General features: G+C 43.3%; 1 protein-coding gene across 1 annotated transcript in view; it reads right to left on the reverse strand.

The window, feature by feature from the left end:
• Positions 1 to 23,916, reverse strand: part of MYO1D (myosin ID) — a 2,136,961-nt gene that overhangs the window by 113,275 nt on the left and 1,999,770 nt on the right. Inside the window, exon 20 of the mRNA XM_044055239.1 lies at positions 10,057 to 10,170. Coding sequence (XP_043911174.1) covers positions 10,057 to 10,170 — 114 coding nt within the window. The remainder of the gene's footprint in view (positions 1 to 10,056; positions 10,171 to 23,916) is intronic.

Raw genomic sequence — 23,916 nt, forward strand, 5'->3', positions numbered from 1 at the left:
GGCTTTTGTCTGAAGCTGACAACAACTCACCAGCATTTTGCCTTGTAAGTAAAGTTCTTTAGGTCATAGTTTCTCTTAGAGTTAGATAGGAATTTAGCCAGATTAGTCTAGCTGTTTTCTATATTTATGTCAGACTATCCTACAATATTGTTTTAATGTTCCTGTGATTTCTGACCTCTTGATTAGCACTGTGATGAATTGATGAGATTTGTCTTGTGTTTTTATTTATTTTTAAATATTTTTAAACCTTTCAACTGTGGCTGTTTTGTGTAGAGATAATTTAAGCTCTTACAGAGTACTTGCATGTATTTGGTGATACTGTCCAAGCCACTCTAATAGTCTTGCTGCTCAGTCACACTTACTATCTGGATAACAGTAACATTACACAGTGAAATACGTCCGTCTGGGAAGGCCTTATAGTAGCTGACATTAGTGGTTGGTGGCAGTCGGTACTACCTTATAGTCTGAGCAGAAAGGGGGCATAGCTGGAGAACCTGTGCCAGCCTTCCCCAGGAGTGTCTGTGTGTTTGTATATAAATTAAATCTTAAAGTGTGTGTGTGTGTCAGCTACTTGGGCAGGGACACGAAGCACTGGTTGGACAGAGATGGTGCTGGAAGTTTTAGCTTGACTACTAGGCTGACAAATCTGGACCCTATAGCTGTACCAGTGAGGAGTCTTATTGGGGATCTGGAGAGAAAGGGAGAAACCAGCCCCAGACTGACTGTGATCTATGTGTGCTCTTAAGGGAAACTGTACTTTACTGTGTGTGTACTTGTTATACCCCCAATGTCCACGCCCCTCACTAGTGCTAGTGGTGAGGATTGAGGTTCCTTGATTACTTGGCCAGTGCATAGGTGTCACATATTACTTGTTTGGCAGTGGTTGGATATCCACATCAAATATTAATTGTTTGATACTGGTGAGTTAGCCACATCACATACTAATTGGCTTGTAGTGATGTGGATAGTGAATTCCTGTAGCTTGTTTACAGTGATCACTGAAGGTGTTTTTGTACTCTAAATCAGCCACACAGTGAATATTCAGAGTTCAGATCACAACTGTTTTATTTCTTTTGTTAGCTTAGTTAGTCAGGAACAGCAGGCAAGCATGTCAGCAGAGGAGTACAGTATGTTGACAAGGAGCCAGTTGGCTGAGATGTGCCAGGCTAAAGGACTGGTGCATGGAAACCTGACTAAAGCAGACATGATTGCAGCTTTGGTCACAGCTGCATCAGAGAATAGCAACCAGGAGGATGATCAGACTTGGCTGTGGAGATGCACAACCCTCAGAGAATGAAAACTCAACGTTTCTGCAGAGGACTTAAAAATTCATCTGGAGCTAAAGAGACTTGAGCTGTAGGCCAGGCATTTGGAAACAGAAGCAGCAGACAGACTGAGATGTCTATAGGCTGAGGAGAATTAGAAACTGCTATGTCTGGAAGCTGAGGAGAAGGAGAGGCAGAGGCAGCATGAAAAGGAGATGCTGACTCTTCGCCAGAGTCATGGAGGTAATCTGGAAGGGTGTAACCGGACCCCAAAAGCACAAAAGGTCAGTACATTTCTTCAGCAGTTTACAGAGGGGGATACGTTTGATAGTTTCATTCATATGTTTGAGAGAGTGTGTAAACAGTATGATGTTGACCAAAGGCTCTGGGTACGATTCCTGACCCCTTACTCCATGGTAAAGCTATAACTGTGCTGTCTAAATTCTCTGATCATGACATTTTTGATTATACTGCTGTTAAGAATTGTTTGCTAGAATTTTTTAAGCTAACACCTGAAGCTTATAGGAAAACGTTTTGTGAGCACAGACGCAAGGCAGATGAAAGTGTGTGCAAATTGTTGCTGAACTAAGCACTTATTTTCATAAGTGGGTGAGTAGATGTCAGGTCACCACTTTTGAAGGGCTGCAGACCTTTTGTGAGGGAACAAGCCTGTAGCACTTTGCCTGAGGACATGAGGATCTGGTTAGCTAATAGACAATGTGCTACTTCAGATGAGTTGGGGAACAAGGGGCACCTATACCTAGCAAGCAGGGCATCACTGCACAGGAAAGGGACACCCAGTGCTGCTCATGGGTGTAATGGAACCTATGGTGGACAGCCCAGACCGCCCCAACAGAATCTGCCAGTAGCAGAGGAAGCCACTAGCCGAGGTACACATCCAGGACTTAGGGTTAAATGTTTTGAATGCAACCAGTGGGGCATACAGATGTCCACAGAGGCAAAGTGGGGAACAAAAGGTGGGAGAGCCAGTAAGTGGGAAAGACAAAATGCCAATAGTAGGTTCTCTTGAGACCACAGGGGTGCCAAACTACCATCCTGCAGATGTCCTGATAGGGAAGGATTTTGATGAGGCAGTGCTATGTGTTTATGCAGTTACACGCAGTCAGGCTTGGAGACAAGCATGTGGGTCTGGTAGCCTGGGGGATACCCAGACAGATTGCATGCTTGCACCCAGGACCGGTGAGGTGGTTACTTCAGGGAGGGAGCTACTCTGTAGCAGTGAAACTGAAGGTGAGCCACAGCTGCTTGTGGGTACTGATGTTCCCTTGGACAGAGTGACTGCAAAGGTAGAGATGAGTAGTAGTACCCAGGCTGACAGTGAGGCACTGCTGTCAGAGGATACCAGACTTCCTGTGGAAGGGGAGCTGGGAAGGGTTACAAATAGAGAGTTGAGACAGGCTCAGCTCTCAGACCCTACATTACAAGGCCTGAGAGAGGTAGCTACTGAGGCACCTGATTCGCGAGGGAAGGTGGATTCTGTATACTGGGACAAAGGGTTACTGTATAGAGAGTGGACCCCTGAGGGAGGGCTAGAAGGTGAATGAATACAGCAGTTGGTAGTGATTAGAGCCTACTGTATGGCACTTCTAGACACAGTCCACGATATTCCCTTTGCAGGTCATATGAGCATAAAACATACAAAGAAACATATTATGCAGAACTTCTATTGGCCTGGAATTTCCAGAGATGTAACAGGGTACTGCAGGGAACTGTGACCAGTGTCAAAAGGTAGGGAAGGCAGGAGACAAGGTGAGAGCTCCTTTGATGCCTTTGCCTGTGACTGCGGAGCCATTTCAGAGGGTAGCTATGGATATTGTGGGGCCTCCGAGTACCACAAGTTCCACAAGGAAAAAGTATATTCTAGTGGTAGTAGATCATGCTACAAGATACGCTGAGGCAGGGGCTTTGTCCTCCATTGAGGCGGAAAAGGTGGCAAATGCTTTGTCAGAAATTTTCAGCAGGGTAGATTTCCCAAAAGAAATACTGACTGACAGAGGTGCCAATTTTATGATAAACCTGCTGGCTTGTCTGTGGAAGTACTGTAGGGTGAAGCACCTGAAGACCACCCCCTATCATCCCTAGACTAATTGTCTTGTTGAGAGGCTAAACTCTACAATCTAGTCCATGCAACAGGCATTTGCAGACCAGTTTAAGAGGGAGTGGCACAAATATTTGCCCTATCTGTTGTTTGCTTACAGAAAGATTCCCCCAGGAATCCACAGGTTTTTCATCCTTTGAGTTGCATGGGCATAGGGTGAGAGGACCTCCAGATTTAATTTGTGATGAGTGGGAAGGTGAGTGAGTGTGAATCTCACAAAGAGGCTGTTGTGGCATATATCTTAAACCTCAGGACAAGGCTCAGGGAACTCATGGGCTTGGCCCAGGAGAACCTGGCAGAAGCCCAACAGCAGAAAAAGGTCTGGTATGACAGGAATACTCAAGCTACAGAGTATGCTGTAGGGCAGCAGGTAATGGCTCTCATTCCTGTCAGAGACAACAACCTGCAGGCAGCTTGGGAAGGACCATACAAGGTGGTAAGGGAGGTCAGTGATGTTAACTACATGGCAGAACTGCTAGGCAGGGGCACAAATTGTACCATGATAACATGATGAAAACTTACCATGATAGGGAGGCCCTTGTGCTGAGTATTTGCAGTGGATTGCAGGAGGAGTCTGAGGGAGATCTGGTGACTGATCTCCTCCGTGAGGCTCAGGCTGACACCTCAGTGGAAGGGGTAGCAATGTCCCAGCAGCTATCGCCTACCCAGATTCGAGAAATCTGAGCAGTGTTACAGGAATTTGGGGACATGCTCACTGGGAAACCAGGGTGCACCCTCCTGGTGCAGCACCAGGTGGATACAGGACCCCAATAGCCTATTAGGCAGGCCTCTTATAGGGTGCCTGAGAGAGTCAAACAGACTCTGAGGGAGGAGATACAGGAAATGTTGGAACTAGGGGTAATTCAAGAGTCCAACAGTCCCTGGGCCTCCCAAGTGGTGGTGGTGGCAAAGAAGGATGGCAACACCAGGTTCTGTGTGGACTACAGGAAATTAAATAGTCACAGAGAGTCAGATGCGTACCCCATGCCTTGGACAGATGAAGCCCTGGAGCAGCTGGGAGGGGCTAAGTATCTTACCACCACTGATCTTACCAAGGGTTACTGGCAGATGTCCTTGACTCACAGTGCTAGAGAGAGGTCAACCTTTATGACTTCATTTTGCTTGTATGAGTTCACAAAGATGCACTTTGGGATGACAAATGCCCCAGTGACTTTCCAGAGGCTGACAAATCGTATTCTATCAGGAGCAGGAGGGTTTGCCCTTGCTTACCTAGATGATATTGTCATATATAGCCATTCCTGGCAAAAGCACTTTCAACATGTCAGGGAGGTGCTGGGCAGTCTACAGAGGAAAGGGTTGACCATTAAGCCGAGAAAATGTCAGGTGGGTATGGCAGAGGTCTTCTACCTGGGACATAGAGTGGGGAGTGGTAAGATCAGGCCAGAACCTGCCAAAGTAGAAGCCATTCAGGCATGGCCTGCACCCGTTACCAATATAGCAGGTGAGGGCATTCTTAGGGACAGCAGGGTACTATAGAAAGTTTGCCCCCGGTTATAGTACCACAGCTGCTCCCCCACATACCTGACAAGGAAAAACAGGCCAGATAAGGTAGTGTGGACCACAGCATGTGAGCAGGCATTCCAGAAGCTTAAAGAAGCTTTGGGAGGACCCCCTCTGTTAGCCAGACCAGATTATGGCAAATAATTTGTTGTGCAGATGGATGCTTTGAACCAGGGGGTGGGGGCTGTACTTAGACAGATTTCTTCAGAGGGAGAAGAGCACCTAGTGGTTTATCTCAGTTGTAGGCTTCAACCCAGGGAGGAATGCTATGCATCTGTAGAAAAGGAATGTCTAGCCATAGTGTGGGCACTGCAGAAACTTCAGCCTTATCTGTATGAAAGAAAATTCACTGTAGTCACAGATCACCATCCCCTAACATGGTTACACTGAGCCAGCCAGCAAAATGCCAAGTGGCTAAGAAGGAGCCTAGGGTTGCATACATATGATATGTCAGTGCAGCACCGCAGTGGGATTAGCAATGCCATCGCAGATGGGCTCTCAAGACAGGGAATGGGGTAAGGTATACTCAGACAGACCTAACCCTCCCAAGCAACTTTTCTCAAGTGTCACTTGAAAAACTAGCTTGAGTTCTCCGGGTGGGTTAGGGGGATATGTGAAGCCTGCCAGCCCAGCCAGATAGAATTTTGTAGATAATTCTATGTCGTTGTAAATATTAATATAATCCACATGCTTGTTTTACAAATGTAAAAAAAACTAAATGTAAGAAAAACTGTGTTATATGCGGAACTTCACAAATGTAACCACAGTGCACCCTGCTGGAAGAAAGTTGTTAAGTAAAGAATTACAACTTTGTTTGATCTCAAGCTCGGAGACAGGATGTTTGGGCTAGCAAATTATTTCTATTGTTATTAAGACAGAGAAAATTGCTAGATTTGACACATAAAAGTGTTTATTGCTGTGGCTTCCTGGCCAGGTGCAGCTTACAAAGAAATGTAAATTGTGAGTTTCTGTTTGTCTGGGATGTAAATGCCAAACAAGAGTGGGCCCAGCACACAGCCCTGTGGTACTCCATTGCTGACATGCCTCTTGGTGGAGGTGGTCTCACAATCCTAATTTTTTGGGTCCTCTCTGTGAGCCGGATGGCAATCCAGTGAGTTGGGTAGGGATTTATGCCTAGTTAAGTGAGTTTGTCTACAATACCTTTGTGAAGTTAAATGCCTTAGCTAGGTCTAGGTAGGTGGTGTACACTGTTTTCCTTTAACCCATTGCCTTAGTTACCTTCTCAAACAAGTCTACCAGGTTACGTAAGCATGACCTTCCTCTGACAAAACCAAAATGGGATGGGTCCAGTGTCATGTTTTTGTTGATCATTTTCATGATAATTCATTCTATATTAGACTAGTCAGACTAATGGGTCTGTAGTTTCTAAGTTCACTTGATGATCCACCCTTATGAAGTGGGATAACAGTTGCCATCCTCCATTTGCTTGGTATATAGCCTGTTTTGAGGCTGTTGTTGAAAACTGACTTAAGTGGTCCTGATTCATCATGTTTCAGACTATTTAGGAGGTAACTTGGTATATTGTCAGGCCCTGATTAGGCTGTTTTTAGTCTGAGTGAGTGCCACTATGACCTGCTGATTGTTGTTGGGGGGTTATGCTGGTAAGGATTTCACAAGGGGTGGCAGGGGAAGAGTTAGGTAAAGTTTGAGAAGAATTTTCTGGCCAGCAGATTAGGCTATGTCACTCTGCTCAGTGAAGGTGATACCATTTACTACCAGTCCAGTGCACTATTGTATGTTACCTTTGAGGATCCAGACATAGTTGTAAAAGGCCTTGTGGTTGTCTTTAGCCTGAGAAGCTATCTTTATCTTATAATTGGCCTTGCTGGATTTAACTAGTCCTCTCTGTTTCCCGTTTTGTTTTATTAGTGAGCTCTTGTTATTATAAGCATTGCTCTTTCTGGTTTTGGCCATGACGATTTTCCTTTTATTATAAGCGCTGTTTTTAGATTAGGATTCCAACAGTGTGGTTTGTTTTGTGCTTACTTCTGACAGGTACAGCAGCCTCTATGTATGCAGCCATTTACATGTTTGCACAGTGTTTCTGTGAATAATTCTGCATAGGCTACTGTAAACTCTGGGTTGGGCAGGTCAATGAATTTTAACAGACTGTTACTTGCTAATTGTTAAAGTCAATCATTTTTTTCTTCATAATGTGGCATCATCTTTGGTGAAGGTACAATGCTGCTCAGTGCAAGGCACATACCAGTCTGAGACACTATTCTGAGAAGTCCATAATGTCTCCCTTCATGTAATTCAGACAGGTTTGTCTCAGGTCATTTACATCCACATGTACTACGATAGAATCATACTGGTACTTTTAGTGCAATGGCTTGAGTGAATGTGTGACTTGGCGGGTCCTGGCTCCAGATAAGCAACTGACTGAAATTTTCTCCTTGTCCAGTCTGATAAATGGGGCATCTGTGTATCGTACAATAGAGTCCCTTATGACAACATTACTGGGTAAATTAATTGCTTGCCTTACTGGCTTTGTTTTTGGGGGTCCACTGGGTGTAGGCTTATGTACAGTGTTTGGTGTGTTGCTTTTGGTTTATGCTTTTGAGACTGCTAAAGATAGGCATTGCTGTTTGCAGGCTTAGGAGTTCTTTTAGGTTTGGAGTGATTGCTTTTAGTGCCTCAGCATAAGATAAGACTATCTATGTGTGGACACTGTGTGTGGTGGATGTAGTATGTGTATTCTTGACAACCGTGTTTGTATGCAAGATTTTTACCTTCAAGGAAATTATGTACATAGGGCTAAAGAACAAAACAGTTTACTTATAGAAAATTCAAGTTAATGTAAAACAAATCACTTACTATGACTTATTGTCTACAGTATATTAGCTCAGCATGTGAGACAAAATGGCCAGGAATATGTTTTGGATCAATGATATATAGACTTAAACAAAGACCAGGACACCAATGAATCTATAAAACAGATCTGTACAAACCAGAAAAAAAAAAAAAAAAAAATCCAAGAGCTTTTACAAATCAGCCAAGCTACCACCAAGGCAGATTATAAGAACAGTTTCTTCTTTAGTTGAGACAGCATGGTTAAAAGTAGAGGCCATAACATTTAAATCTGCCTTTATGGCATTATCTCTTTATCCACAATCAAAACAAAGTATGCCCTTGTCAAAGAGCTTAGTTCATGTTGTCATATTAACAGTTTCACATGAATCAGGTGAATGACTGCAAACTTATTAAAAGCTGTATGTTTTTAGATGAAGGTAGAGGTGTAATTGACTCATTCAGAGAATGGAGCTATTGCTCAATGTGGTGCCCCTTACAAAAGTGCTCAGTCTTTCCTAATATCCTTGAAATACAGGAGTCAATCAGGTCACTTTTCTGCAACCTAACTCCCTCTCCTCCTTCAACAGCTAAGAATGTTTAAAAAAAAAGTCTACAATTACACATGCTGGTCCTGACATGCAGAAGCTAATAAGGTCACATTCTGCATCCCACCCCATCCCTCCATCAACAGCTAACAGTAATCAATGCTAAAGTTTATAAAATGGCATGGAGCACTGCAGTGCTCTGTCTTAAAAACAAAAAAAAAATTAGCAACCAGATGCAACAGTTTATAACAGGCAGGCACAGAGAGCTACAGCACTTGGACTCATCTTTCAAAAAAAAAAAGAAGCACTTTTTTTTCTTTTTAACTGTAGCAAATTGTTTGCTACATTTCTATCAAGCAGATGATACAGTTTATGACAGGCAGGCACTTAACACTACGGTGCTTAGGTTTATATTAAAAATATATATTTTTTTTAACTGTAGCAAGCAGATGGTACATCTTATAACAGACAGGCATAGAGCACTACAGTGTTGGATGTATCTTTAAAAAAAGCATCTCCTTTTTAACTGCTGCAAGCAGATGCAACAGTTTATAATACGCAAGCACGGAGCGCTACTGCACTTGGATTTATCTTAAGAAGAAAACCTTTTTTTTTCCTTTTTAACCACAGCAAGCAGTTGCTACAGTTAGACTACTCATGGAGTGCTACATCTCAGCTTTTGCCACATATGCACTTAAGACTGATCAGGATTGCCCATTCATGCCCTCTAACACTTTATGTAGAGGGCAGATGCCCCCTTTGCCCCACCCCAAATATGCTGCTGGATGAAGACAAACATGAAACCATAAGACACGGATGTGTGTTTTTGCGGGGGTTTGAAGCTGTACATGTCAAGTGCTGATTTTGAGAAAAGAAATGAATACAGTTATGATAAGCTGACTTTCTGAATATTTTCATACAAACTAGCTTATCTGATTGGGTGAGGTGGATGAATTCCCTTGAACCCATTTACTAACTATAGTAATTCTGAGGCTGCACTAAGTTTTATAAAAACTCCAAGTATTTTCCCCTTATCAAGGTAGCATGACCTTAGAGCTAGCATTATTAGTAAATGACAGGGGGTGAAGCACACCAGCAAATATACTGAATCTATGCCTCCATTTTGTAACCGTATAGTCATTGTTCTTACTGTCTTTACTAAATGTACTTCAGTAGAAAGAATACTATCGTTTAAACATCTCTGAGTACTTAAGATACAGATAAGAACTTTTTAAGTACAACATTATGCTGTAGTTGGTGATACAAAGTGTCTCTCAAGTTGACATAACTGCAATATGCTAGCTTATGATCACAGAATTCAGTGACGACTTGATATTAACAAACTGGTGTTGAACAAGAAACTTCTGTTAAATTACATGACTTACACAAACTACAAAGCTGTATTTGTGTTACATTTGTTGTGTCTAATTTAACAACTATGTATTTTTCCTTACAAGTTTGCTGTTTTTAATTCAATCACACCATCTTATGGACATCTATTTCAAGTAGTTCATTTCAGCATCGACAATCTCAGCGAGTACTTTTATGTATGCTAATTATGTACATAATACAGCAGCTACAGAAGTGTAATGTAATTATTCTAACTGTAGATATGGTGTTCTGGACATGATGAAACAAGAAATTCCTTCCAATGGCACTTAACTGTGTATTTGCTTTCCTGTTTGGGTTTGTTCATGCAAATGGCATGTTTTAATATAAAAAAACAGCAACTGAAAGCAAACATTTTAAAAATGAAAGTGTAGAGCACAGACTTCTCTAAACAATTACCTACATTATAAAGAGGAATGGTTCTCATCACTTTGTACTGATGACTTGAATCCATTTTATAGAGATGCCGATCAGTCAGCAGGATAGCACGGTTCTGCACCTTATTGAACCTGTTAACCTGAAAAAAAAGAAAGTTTTCTTAACTGAAGACCAGACTTTTTATGCACCTGCAAGTAACATGCAGAGAAAGTTCTCAGTATGATTTTCTGTGAGTGACATTAACTGCAAACCTAAGCTACCAGTTATATAAGCTTAGGCTGACACCTAATCTGATGTTGCTGTGACTGACACGACAACAAAAGGCAGCTCTACTTTACCTGGAGGTAGGTTATTTTAAATGTGTGTTTATCAGACCTTCATTCATTTTACCATTTGCTTGATTGTGGTATCAGCAACTTTGCTGTGAATCTAAGCATAACAGCCAAACAGATGCAACATCTCAGAAAATTTTGAAACAATATATCTTTGTATCCTCATCCCATGGGCTTCTAACTTCATGCCACAAGACAGTTAATGAACCCACACCATAACTATCACCCCCACCCTATCATCTGTCTCAGTCAGTAAAACTAAAACTTCATGATACCAGAAGGGCTGATGAGATAAAAAGGTTAATTCCTGATATACAATGGACAAAGCAGACTGCATTCTTAATAAATTACCCCCCCAAGTGAAACTGTGGATATGGAATGAATCCATGCAGCAGAACAGAGTCGTGCTATTGCAATCCCCACCACCAAGACTTCTGCTGGTGCATGCCTTAAATACATAATGCATATATATTACTTTTGGTGCAATGACCCACAACTACTTACATGGGTCAGTCCCACAGTGACTGAACTTTTCCAGCCCAATATCAAAACAGGAGATATGGCACATGACCAATAAAGAAGTTATGTACTCACCATAATGTTCCATGTTTGTTGTCCACCTCGCCATTCATTCTTACAATGATGGGTTCGGAGCTGATTCTCGGCTCCGACGCGGCCGAATACATAGCTGAAAGTCTCAAACCTGGCTCGTGGCAAGAAGGTATCCCACAATGGAGTGGGGTAATTCCCCAGATCTTGTTTGCTGCAACTACTGAATGATATGTACACTATATACATATATATAAATATACACATATATACCTAATAGAAGGAGAAATAAACTGAAACAAAGAACTCCTGAAGGTAGTAAAAAACATCCACCAGGTCCACAAGGAGTCTTTGGCAGGGGGAAGGAGGAAGGGTTAGTAAAAATGAACAGCGAGATGGACAACAAACATGGAACGTTATGGTAAGTACATAACTTCTTTATGTTATGTTGTCCTGTCGTGCCTTCATTCTTACAATGATGGGACAGTGTCCCTAGCACCTTTTCCCTGGGTGGCTCACGGGAAAAGACCTTTAAGCACCATGGAACCAAAGGAGGCCCTGTCCCTGGAGGCCAAATCCACTTTGTAATGCGTGATAAAAGTATGTGGAGTGGTCCAAGTAGCTGCTGCACAAATATTATCCATGGGAATTCCGGCTTGAAAAGAAGATGATGTAGCCATTGCTCTAGTGGAATGAGCCTTCACTTTGAAAGGTAAATCTCTGTGATTTGAGGTATAGATAAATGTAATACAATTAGCCAATTGAAAAGAGTAGTTTTAGAAACTGAGCTACCCTTTTTTGCATCAAAGAAGGATATGAATAATTGGTCAGATTTTCTGAGTCTTTGGTCTTACGCAAATAGAATCTGAGTTGTCTATGGACGTCTAGTTGATGTAATTTGTATTCTGCCTTGCTGCTATGACTAGGAAAGAACACTGGAAGCTCTATAGATTGATTAATGCTGTTTGGAGAACAGACTTTGGGTAGGAAAGATGGATTAGTTCGCAAGGATAACCTATCCTTATGAAAAATCAAATATGGTGGTTTAATAGAAAGAGCTTGCAACTCTGATACTCTTCTAGCAGAAGTTATAGCCACTAGAAACAAGGTCTTCCAGGAAAGGAACTTGAGGTCTGAAGATGACGAGGGCTCAAAAGGTGGTAATGTAAGACGAGACTGAACAAAACTAAAATCCCAAGGAGAAAGGGGCTCCTTAAAGGGAGGTCTTAATAAGGAGGCACCTTTTAACAAGGCTCTACACAACCTGTGTGACATTAAGTTGGAGGTAGAATCACCAATGTGGAAATTTGATATTGCAGCGAGTTGAACCCTGATGGTTGCTGCAGCTGAACCTTGTTGGAACAGTTCCACCAAAAATTCCAAAATAGAATGGATAGGTGCAGAAAAAGGATCAATGTTCCTGTTTTGAGCCCAAAAGGAAAACCTTTTCCATTTGGTAAAATACAATTTTCTGGTGGAAGCTTTATGAGAGGACAATAAGATATGTTTAACTGTAGGGGTAAAATTGTAAAGCCTGACTAAATTGGGAAGTGGAGCAGCCAAGCTGTCAATTTTAGGGTGTGGAGAGAAGGATGAAACTCCCCTGACATATGAGTCAGTAGATCTGGCACTGGGTCCAGAGTCCAAGGCTTCTCCTGAAGATGGGGCCAAAGGAAGGGGAACCAAACTTGGCAAAGCCAGTAAGGAGCAATGAGAATTATCCTGCTTCCTGAGTACTGTGCTTTCTGAATGACTCTGGTATGAGAGGAAGTGGAGGAAAAGCATACAGAAGTCCCGCAGACCAGTCATAAGCAAGTGTGTCTCTCGGTGTCTCCCCCGGAGGGGGGATTAGGGTAAAGTAGTTGCTGCACTTGGCATTCATGAGAGTGGTGAAGAGATTGCAGCAAGGCTGACCCCATGTTTGGAAAATCATTTCCACTACATTCTGATTGAGAGACCACTCATGAGGCATTAAGATTGCTCTGCTCAGCTTGTCCGCTATTCACATTGGACTTTCCCGGAATGTGCATTGCTATTAGAAAACACTGGGAAGAAACTGCCCATTGCCAAACACTTAGGGCCTCTCGACAAAGGGGGTAAGATCTAATTCCCCCCCTGCTTATGTACCAAACCACAAACATATTGTCTGACTGTATCGCAATTGTCCCTACAGGGAGAGAGTCGTGAACTGCTTGCAATGCAAGAAGCACTGCTATTATCTATAGAACATTTATATACAAGTGAGCCTCGTGTTCTCACCATGTACCTTGGACTGTTCTTCTCAGATAATGCCCCCCCCCCACACCCTATCTGGGAAGCGTCCGTGGTCACTGTAGCTATGGGTTGATGTGGAACAAAGGGTCTCCCTATTGTCACATGAGTGGAGTGTATCCACCATCTTAAGTCGTTCTTGCATGATTCCGTTATTCTGATCAGCTGAGACATTGGAAGCTCCTGCAGTGACCACTGGGAGAACAACAGCCATTGAAGGATACTCATGTGCATTCTGGCAAGAGGGACCAGTGCAATCATGGAAGCCATTGTTCCTAGTAATCTTAGAATTAGCTTTGCTTTTTGGTCTTGGGAAGGAGGTGAAGTATCTGCTGTCTGAGTGCTACAACTCTTTCTGTTGAAAGACATGCTACCATAGAGGAGGTGTCTAGATCTGCGCCTATAAATGTAACATCTTGACAAGGCAACAAGGCAGATTTTTGAAAGTGTACTGTAATACCCAGCTGATTGCAAATGTCCAACGGTAGATCCCTGGCTTGTAGAAATAGATGCTTGGTGGTGGCAGATAGGAGCCAGTTGTCTAAATAGGGAAACACTCTGAATCCTAGACGCTTCAGGTGAGCCATGACTACTGCCATGCATTTGGTGAACACTCTGGGGGCTGTAGTGAGACCAAAGGGCAGAACTCAGAACTGGTAATGGGAAGCGTAAGTACCTTCTTGATATCCTGTCCATTTTTATGTGGTAGTAAGCATCTTGAAGGTCTATCGAGCACATCCAATTGTCTTTCCCTAAAAAGGGAAGTATAGACTGCAGTGTCACCATTCAGATCTTTGACTTCTTGACAAATTCGTTTAATTTGCTTAGGTCTAATATGGGCCTCCAGTCCCCCTGTTCTTTTTGGCACCAAAAAGAATCTTGAGTAAGTTCCAAATCCTATTTGATCTGCGGGGACTTCTTGGATGAGTCTTTTGTGCAGCAACTTTTGAATCTCTATAGTTGTTTGTTCCCTTAGATTGGTTGGAACATCTGGAATTGTTCTGGTCTGTGGAACAGGACTGGAAAATGGGATGGAGTATCCTCTGGATATTATTTTTAGTACCCATTTGTCTCTTGTGATATTTTGTCAGGCTTCTGGGTACATAGATAAACGTCCCCTGACTGCCTCCATAGTAGAGCAGTCGGGCCTCCTTTCAGGAGCGCTGATAAGGGCATCTGTGAAAGGAATCACGGTCACCCTGGTTTTGTGGGCCTCCTCTGCCTCTGGGGTGGCGTCTACCGTTATTGCCTCCCCCTCTGCCCCTGGGGAAGGAATCACCCCATGTGTCCTGGAAAACTCTCTGGGATCTTTTGAACCACATTTTTCCGCTCTTCTGGTCTTTAGGATAAGGTCTTGAAGGTACAGAAAAATGTACTCGAATGGCAGAGAGAGATTTTCCTTCCTGCTCACACTGGGATAGAGTGTCTTTTACTTTGGGTCCAAAGAGTGAGGAGTCATCAAAAGGGGCATTAGTAAAAGCAGACTTAAAGGGCTCTGCCAAAGTGCACAAGCGCATCCAGAAGTGTCTCCTAAGGGAAACTCCGGAACCTGCTGCCCTGCTCGCTCCATCTGCTGTGTAGGATTATGAGCCTCATGGAGGAGTTGACAATGGAATTTAAGGTGGACAGCTGGGAGGAGACCTTCTCATTCACCCCCACAGCTAATGAACCTTGTAGAGTATCTCCTAGCTCTTTCAGGAGATCTCTTTGTAGCCTTGTAAAGTGGGATAGGTAGTTCAGCGATCACAGTGAGAATGTCGCTGACAAAAAGACATGCTTCCCATATCTGTCCATCATTTGAGAATCTTTATTCGGAGGATGAACAGATCAAGAAGCCTCTGCAAGTTCCTTCTTGGTGGCTGCTGCCACCATCATAGCATCTATGGGTACTCCCTTGGTTAGAAAATCCTTTACCAAAGGAGCTGACATGAATTTGTTTGGCCTCTGAGGGACTGGCTCCATAGTGTCAGGTGACTCCCATGCCTTTCGACTAACCAGGTCCATTAGCTCATTGAAAGGCGGAGACACCCAGGAGGCTGAAGGTTGAGATCTAAAAGCCTTCAGGAACACTGACTCCTCATCAGAAGGGGTGGTGGCCTGCCAGCTGCCTCTCTGCTTCAGGATCTCTAGAATATCTCCAAATGAGATATCATCAGAGGACAACCTTGGGGACCCTTCTGTCTCATCGAGGTCAGTGTCTGAAGTGACGGACTCATCCGGGGAGCCTACATACTTTCCTCTTGCAAGTTTTCTTCCAAGGAGGCTCCTCAAAAGGATATTCTGGGGAGGCCGCGATAGAGAGGGGTTCACCCATTGGAGGATTCTGAGGATCTGGATCTCTGCTGTCCTGCAGAATTGGTGGTGCCAAGACAGTAGCTGGTGCCTTAGGGGGACTAGTACTAGTATCTTTCTGGGGTGATGAATGGGTAGAAAACATGCTTCTCATCAGCTCAAAGGCAGATCCTGCTGGCTCCGAAGACTCCCTAGGCTCCGAAGAGACAGAGGAAGGCACCGGAACCAACGAGATCGGACCCGAGGCAGATGTGGGAGCCGAGCTAACCCGAGCCGATGCTCCAAGGGGTAGACTCGGCACCAAAGAAGAAGATCGAGGCTGAGAATCCCCCCCTGGGGCTGACCAGAGAGCCCCAGCTCCCAGACTCCCCAAACAGCACCAAGAGAATCGGAGCAGATGCCAGTTCCATGAACACCGAAGGGGGTCCTGGAACCGATGGATCTACAGTAAAACAGGACCAAGCACTCTGGCTATGAAGGACCAGCTTGGCTCAGAGGAGGAACAACAGTGGGTAAAATTGGTACAGTAGGCTCCGAGACCAAATGGGTGGGAGCAGAGAATAAGTTAGTCAGCGCCGGCGACTTCAGGAGTCTGTGCACCACCCATTCCACGTCATCGTCCGATAAGCTCCTGGTGGACCTGGAAGATAGGGATGGAGAGCGAGACCTTTGCAGGATTGAAGATCTCAATGTCAGAGAAACCAGTGAAATATCCATGGACCGGCTCCGAGTAGAGGTATCTTGCAGCTCCAAAGACTTTGGAGCCGAAGTACCAGGCTTGTCAACTAATATGACCTCTGAAGGCTCCGAAGACTGTGGAGCCAAGGAGGTAGTGGCATTGGAAATTTTTGGAAGTTTGACTAGCGGCTTAGACTGAGCTGATGTTGCAGGTAAATGTCTTTTTAGAGGAAGAAGAAGAAGAGGAAGAAGAACTATGGATGGCTTCCTCAAAAGTTGGCTTTAAGAGCCCTTTCAGAATCAATTTGTTTCTCCCTTCTTGAAGTACTCTTGCACTGAAAGAGTGACAAAAAGTGCAGTCTTCTTGTAGGTGAATATCACCAAGGCAATAAACACAGATAACATGTCCATCTGTGAAGGACATTTTTTTGTGAGCACTTCTGGCATTTTTAAAGCCCAGAGGCTTATGTTCCCTCTCTTTCAGGTCTTTGGACATAGTCAATAGCTAAATTTTTCTTGTTGTTGTTGCTTTTGTGGTCTTACCAGATAAGACTGCAAAAGCAACAACAACAAGAAAAATTTAGCTATTGACTAATGAAGAGCTAAAGCTACACTGAACAGTAACTATGGGAAACATAAGGAAAAGACAACCAGGGAAAGAAAAATAGGACCTCTAACTCAAGTGGTCCTGTTTTCTAGACAAGACAACAATTAACTACAAGCCCTCTAACTTAAATGGGCAAATAGCTCTCTAACTTAAACAAGCTACTGATAAACCTAACAGAGAAACAACAACCACAACAAGGGATATCAATAGGCCTACAAAGCGACAGCAAAAGCAGTAATGCAATAAAAGGCACAACAAATTAAATATAATAAGAAAATAAGCTATCTATTAGCAAATAAAACTGTTTTGAGGAAAAAAATAAGAGAAAATTTACCACAACTTAGCCACGGCCAAGATGAGCGCATCCAACTTCGTAAAGCGGCAAATGAGATCTGGGGGAATTACACCACTGCATTGTGGGATACCTTCTTGCCATGAGCCAGGTTTGAGACTTTCAGCTATGTATTCGGCCGAGTCGGAGTCGAGAATTGGCTCCGAACCCATCATTGTAAAAATGAAGGCAAGATAGGACAACATAACATCAAATCTTTCTTTCTTCTCAGACTTGAGCATCCTGCAACACATGGACTGCTACTGGCACATCAGTATGATCAGGACTAAAACTCAGCACCAGTGGACCCAGTTAACTTAAAATACCTGAAGTAGTCTTGCAAAATAATAAACATTTTTTCAATTCTTTGCATCACTTTCCATTCCTGTAGTTTCTTGTATTCTGTGTTATTGAATCACTTCAACAGACCACTGTTTCATAACGACTATTATTCTAGTTTTAAGTTACATTATTACTATTCACATCTGCTGCTTCTGTGAAGTGTTCCTTCCTCTTCTTCATGCTAAGCTTTCCAAGTGAAAGACCTGTACTATAAGCAAACAAACATATGACTGGACTTTCAGGAAGTTAGTAATTCTGATAGCAATAATGCATTGTCTTTGTTCTTCCCCCTCAACAAGGCCATTAACATCTATATATCCATTTACACCTTCTAACATGTAAAATGCTATGTATTGCTTCTACCATTGTTTCCAATACTATTATTGTAGTTTAACCTTTAGCAACAACTGCCATACAAGAAAAACACAGACTGTAAAACTGGAGTTAAATGGCCACAGCCGTGTATTGATTACCAGATTTAAATTCAGGTGTAGTGTGCAAGGTAGGGTCTTCTGGAAGACCTTGCTGTGCATCCATTTCTGCATCAGTTCCCTAACCCTGTTGATATCCAGCCTTATCAATCATATCAAGGGCCCATTATCATCCATATCATCACTGAAATTTATTTCTCACACAGGCCTGCCTTATAATCTGCCAAAGGATAGCTAGCTAATTAGTCCTACACTCTCCCCCAGAGCTATCCATTTTGTGGGAGGACCTGCTAATACATTTCAAACCCTACCTTATCATGTAAAATTACTGTCAAATACGTACAAAACTAAACTTTAACCCACTCACATTCATCTCATCCCTCAAAGAATGTAACTGGCATCCTCTAAAGTACCTCAGTCTTGATGACACAGTTGAATTTTTTAATACTACCTTTCTGAGAAGCCTTAATTACCATGCCCCCCATAAGACTTTCCAGAATCAAAGCACAACCCTCCCCATGGCTACAGAAAACCACTAAGTCAGAGATGAAAAACAGTGATAAAGCCTGGGAGCACTGGCGCAAAACCAAAACCCCCTCAACTAGACAGAAATTCCTAGAACTACGCAACAGAGTCAAAAAGCTAATAAAACAGGACAAATTCCAATACTACCAGTCTGCCCTAGACTCCTCCCAACACAGCCCGAAACAATTCTGGTCCTCCATAAACTCCATCCTCCACCCAGGTAAAGTCAGTACCCCTCCTCCTAACATCCCTCACTCCTCAGAAAATATTGCTACCTCATTCAACACACACTTCACACAAACCATACTATCACTAGCTAAACAACACAACCCCCCTCCCCTCCAACCCACAACTTCAACTAGTAATCTCCCCACTGCCTTCTCTTTTTCTCCTGTACCTACCTCCAACATAAAAAAACTCTTAACTAAACTTAAGCCCACCAAATTAGCAGCAGACAACCTCCCAAGTGAATACCTACAAATCGCAGCTGATGCTCTGGCCTACCCAGTATCCATCTTGATTAACCAATCTCTGTCAGAAAGTTACATTCCCACACTGTGGAATGTATCACATATAATTCCCCTCCACAAAGGCGGACCCCTCCACAGAACTAACCAATTACTGCCCCATAGCTATTCTCTCTCCACTCTCCAAAATACTAGAGAGATGCATACACTCTCAGGTCTCAGACTACCTCCTTACTAACAACCTCCTTTCCAATACTCAGCATGGTTTCCGACCAAACCATAGCACCACCAATGTCTTACTCTCCTTTACTAACACTATCCTTCAGCATAAAAACAATGGCTATCTCTCCTCTACTATTTTCCTAGACTTATCTAAAGCATTTGACATGGTCCCACACAAACAACTTATCTCTGTCCTCAATAACCTATCCTTCTCACAATCAGTCACCAACTGGTTTCAGAGTTACCTGTCTGACCGCCAACAATCCGTTGTATGGCAGAATGACATATCTCCCCAACTACCCGTCTCCATAGGGGTTCCCCAAGGATCCATCCTTGGACCCCTACTCTTCTCTGTTTTCATCAATAAGCTAGCCTCTGACACCAAACATGGCACACTCATACAATACGCAGATGACTCGACTATCATCTGCTCAGCCCAGTCCCTATCCAAACTGCAAAACGTCACACAGGAAGCCTTTTCCTCTGTTGAAACTTGGTTATCCGATGCCCAATTAATACTCAACCCAAACAAAACTAAACTACTCATCTTCCCATCAACAGTGATTCTGGTGGTGCAGCCCCACTGTTACTTGAAAGTTTTTTTCTGTGTGTTATATTGGAAGCCTACCAGACGTGAAGGTAATAGTTGCCAGCATACAGCCAGACAACTGTCCTCTCCACTGTTTTGTGCATAATCTATAAAACCCAGCAGAGCCACTACATCAACTGCTCCTGCTCTAAGATCAGTGCTGAGTCTCAGGATTAACATGCTACCAGTCCTCCTGCTGCAGTGATTAATGTATGTTTCACTACTATCTAGAAACTATTTAATTCCAAAATGGCTCACTGCACACTACCAGAACTCACAAATACCTCCCCCCAAAACATTTCTTCTCTCTTCCAGCTCTATACCCCTAGAGAAATTGCCCATTTGGCCTGCTTGCTGTTTTGGAGTAAGCTCTATGCACCTCTTCTTCTTCTTTCGGCTTTTCCCAGTTAGGGGTCGCCACAGTGAATCACCTGTCCGCTCATGATTGGCAGTGGAGTTTTACAGTGTCGAGTTGCCAGCCCGGTGCCCAACCTTCCACAGAAGGCACACACACATGCCTAAGGCCAATTTAGAGTGTCCAATCCACCTACAGCATGTCTTTGGGATGTGGGAGGAAACCGCAGCACCCGGAGGAAACCCACACGACCACAGGGAGGACATGCAGACTCCGCACAGAAGGCACCCCAGCCGAGAATCGAACCGGAGAACCTCTTGCTGTGAGGCGGCAACGCTAACTGCTGCACCACTGTGGCCATCCCGTAAGCTCTATGCACTACCTATCTTTAATTCACACAGATTCACAGCCCCCCTCCCCACTGTCCACATTCTCTGTCTTTTCTTCATATATACCTTAAACTCTTACCTCCCCTTGATGTATCCTGCAGTTTGTATACTGCTGCTACCATACGGTTTTGGACATTCCTTCCCCCAATCAAGCTGCCTATTACTACTCTGCCTCACCTAACCTCACTCCTACATAATCTCCTTTTCCAACTCCCTACTCTTGATAGCTCTTCCCATTCCTTGGTTTTACCTTCTCTCTCTCTCTTAACCTAACTGTAACATTTTTGCCTAGGCTGTTTTGCATCCACTGATTTTTTTTTTTTTTTGTGAGCTGCTCCAGTCAGGTGTGATCCTGCTCTGTTCATCCTCACTATGCTCAGGCTGTCTCCGTTCCCCTACTCTACCCTCATTCCCATCCACCCCCACATCACTTACATTTATACTTAGCCTAACTCATCCCCTGGCAATTCTTGCAATCGGTCTCTCCCAACAAATATTCTTATTACCCAATCACTCTCTTCCAATTAGTCTCCACCAAACCCCATCTCATCCTTAGCAAATCATATCACACCTACATCATATACCTCACAACTCTACATCCCCCCTCCCACCTAACCCATTAATCTTACTCTCTACTATTCCTAACACCCTTTAATTCCACTAGCATGTTTCACTGGAAGTCTACCACACTCCCCCTCAGAGCTCTGACTCTTAGTCTTCTTACACACACCACATCATTTAGCCCCCGTCCAAAAAACCCTCATAAAAGAAAAAAATCTACCACTTCCAACACTTCCCTAGAAGCAAAACAGACACCTTCTCCAATACATCATCCACTCTCTATAATTCTAACACATTATTCATCAAACTCAAGATTGTACACGACTCCCCTAAATATACACCCCCACCATTAACAAAACCAAAGCATTTCAATAAAACTACCCTCCTAAACCACCACACAAAATTATATTCCTATCTAGCCCAGTGTGGCAACATCCATCCCAACCCAGGCCCAATTTCTAACCATACCTCTTCCAAAACGTCTTTCCTCAAAAATCTACTTTTAATCACTCAATCTGTGCAGCATCTGTAACAAAATCTCAGAACTCCACGCATGGCTAACACAACACTCCTCTGACATACTTGCTGTCACTGAAACATGGTTTATGCCACATATTAAAGACACTACTCCCACCAGGATACAACATAATGAGAGCAGACTGAACGCAAAAAAGGGGAGGTGTAGCCTTAATCTACCCAAACACTCTAACCCTACTCCCTTGTCCCAAGACCATCCCCACCTTTTCTAATGGTGAAATCCTCTTAGCCTCCTTAAAAATCAATAGCACCAAACAACTATGCATCACCGATCTATATATACATGCCACCAGGGAATAACATCCCTATATTGGAAGACATCCTATCCTGGATATCACAAAACATATCCAATGAAACCATCATGGGGAGCACCAACATAATCTGGCAAAACCTGAACTCCGACTACCCCACCAAAAGCATAAACCTACATGGTTTTACTCTACTTATCTCTGCCCTACTAGAATTCCAAAAAATAACAACCAAGGATCTAACCTTAACTGGATCCTAGTTTCAGATATACTCAAACACTCCAACTATGGAACCCTTTCAAATATTTTAAGCGACCAACTGCTTGCCTACACAAACACAACCATGACGCACACCACCAAAAGCCACACCTATAAAACCTCAAACAACCTGTTTAACTTTAACCAATACCAGTTTAACTCATTTTAAAATAAATAAACTGGTCCATACTAAAAGTTCTTCTTTTAGATGACACCAAAATAAATAAAAACCAAAATAAATAAAAATGTGTCCATTAGTGTGATTATATTAAACTTCATTTTATTGTTTGTCTGTACCGTTTCTGTGATTGTGCTTTTGATAATGCACAATTTCTCAATTGCTGTCCTAGTTTTTGTTTATTTTGGTTCATAGGTTCATACTAGGCTATCTGCCCTGGGGCAATTATAAGCCTAGCCCGATTCTGTATGGCTTACGCCACCCCTTGATTTGAGTATACTGTGCCCTTTTTAAGGTTTAGTTTACTGTGCCTGTGCCTCTGTCTAATAGTGACACGGGAGTAATCCCTGGGACAAACCTACGATCCCCCATCCACCTATCGAGATTCTTCTTGAAGAGATTCAGTGAGGTGCTCTGCCTCACATGAACTGGAATTCTATTTCAGAGCAAAGGGAGCCTCTGGGTTATGAACCTGTCCCTCCAGCAAGTTCTATTTATTTCTGTGCTGAGGTTTAAGTCCCTCTAGCGTGTGGCTCTAAGGGATTTAGATTTACTGAGGTGGAGCATGTCCATTAATTCTGGATTTGAAATAGCTTTGTATGTCAGGCATAGATCGCCTCGAAGTAGGCGGTATGCAACTGAGTAGAGCTGGAGTTTTTTTAACCGAGCAGCATATGGCATCTGTTTGAGACCCTTGATTCTCTTGGTGAGATACTTTTGGGGTCTTTCTAATTGCTGCAGGTGTCGGGTAAGGTACATCCCAAAAGGGGCATTGTATTCTATGATGGGCCTGATGAGGGATGAATAAAGTGGCACGATTACCTCTCTTGATCCAGATGTGAAACCCTTCGTGATGAGGTGGGCTATGTAGAAGGTCTTTCTAACCACTTTGGCAATGTGGTTTTCAAAGGAGAGATTGCTATCAACTTGGGTCCCCAGGTCCCTAATAACTTTCTCTGTACTTAATGGGTTTCCGCCTATGTGCTAATTTGTGGGCACACTGCTTTTGCCAAAGGGTATGACTATACATTTTTTGGCATTTAGCTTTAAACCATGGCGCTGACACCAGTGATCTGTCTCTGTGAGACCTTTTTGAAGGATGTTTGTGTCAGCTGGAGAGTCGATTATGGTGCCCAGTTTGCAGTCGTATGTGAACTTGGTGAGCCATAGTCCTCCCACGTTTGCCTGTACCTCAGAAAAGTATATACCGAACAAGAGTGGCCCCAGGACAGAACCCTGTGGGATGCCACTTGTGACCGGTTTCGAGTCTGACATGGCTCCAGCAACTCTCACTCTGTGGGTTCTGTCTTTGAGCCAGTTTGCGAACAATCTTGTGACATAGGGGTTTATATTTAAGCTGGATAGCTTATCTATGATGCCCGAGTGGGGTATTGTGTCAAATGCCTTTGCAAGGTCCAGATAGGTTGTGTGGACTACCTTCCCTTCATCTATGGCTTTGGTGACTGTTTTGAAGAAGTCAACCAGGTTCAAAAGGCAGGATCTGCCCTTGACAAAGCCGAACTGGATAGGATCTAGTGTCTGTAGGTCCCCAATATCTTTGTTTATGAGCTCCATGATGATCCTCTCCATAGCCTTGCAGACTAAGCTAGTCAGGCTTATGGGGCGATAGTTTCCAGGGTCCGTAGAGGCTCCACCTTTGTGGAGTGGGACCACTGTTGGTGTAAGCCATTCTGTGGGCACATATCATGTAGTGAGGCTGAGA

The sequence above is a fragment of the Protopterus annectens genome, chromosome 13.part0 (assembly GCF_019279795.1).
Source record: "Protopterus annectens isolate FY-2018-M chromosome 13.part0, PAN1.0, whole genome shotgun sequence".
In the NCBI taxonomy this organism is placed as follows: domain Eukaryota; kingdom Metazoa; phylum Chordata; order Ceratodontiformes; family Protopteridae; genus Protopterus; species Protopterus annectens.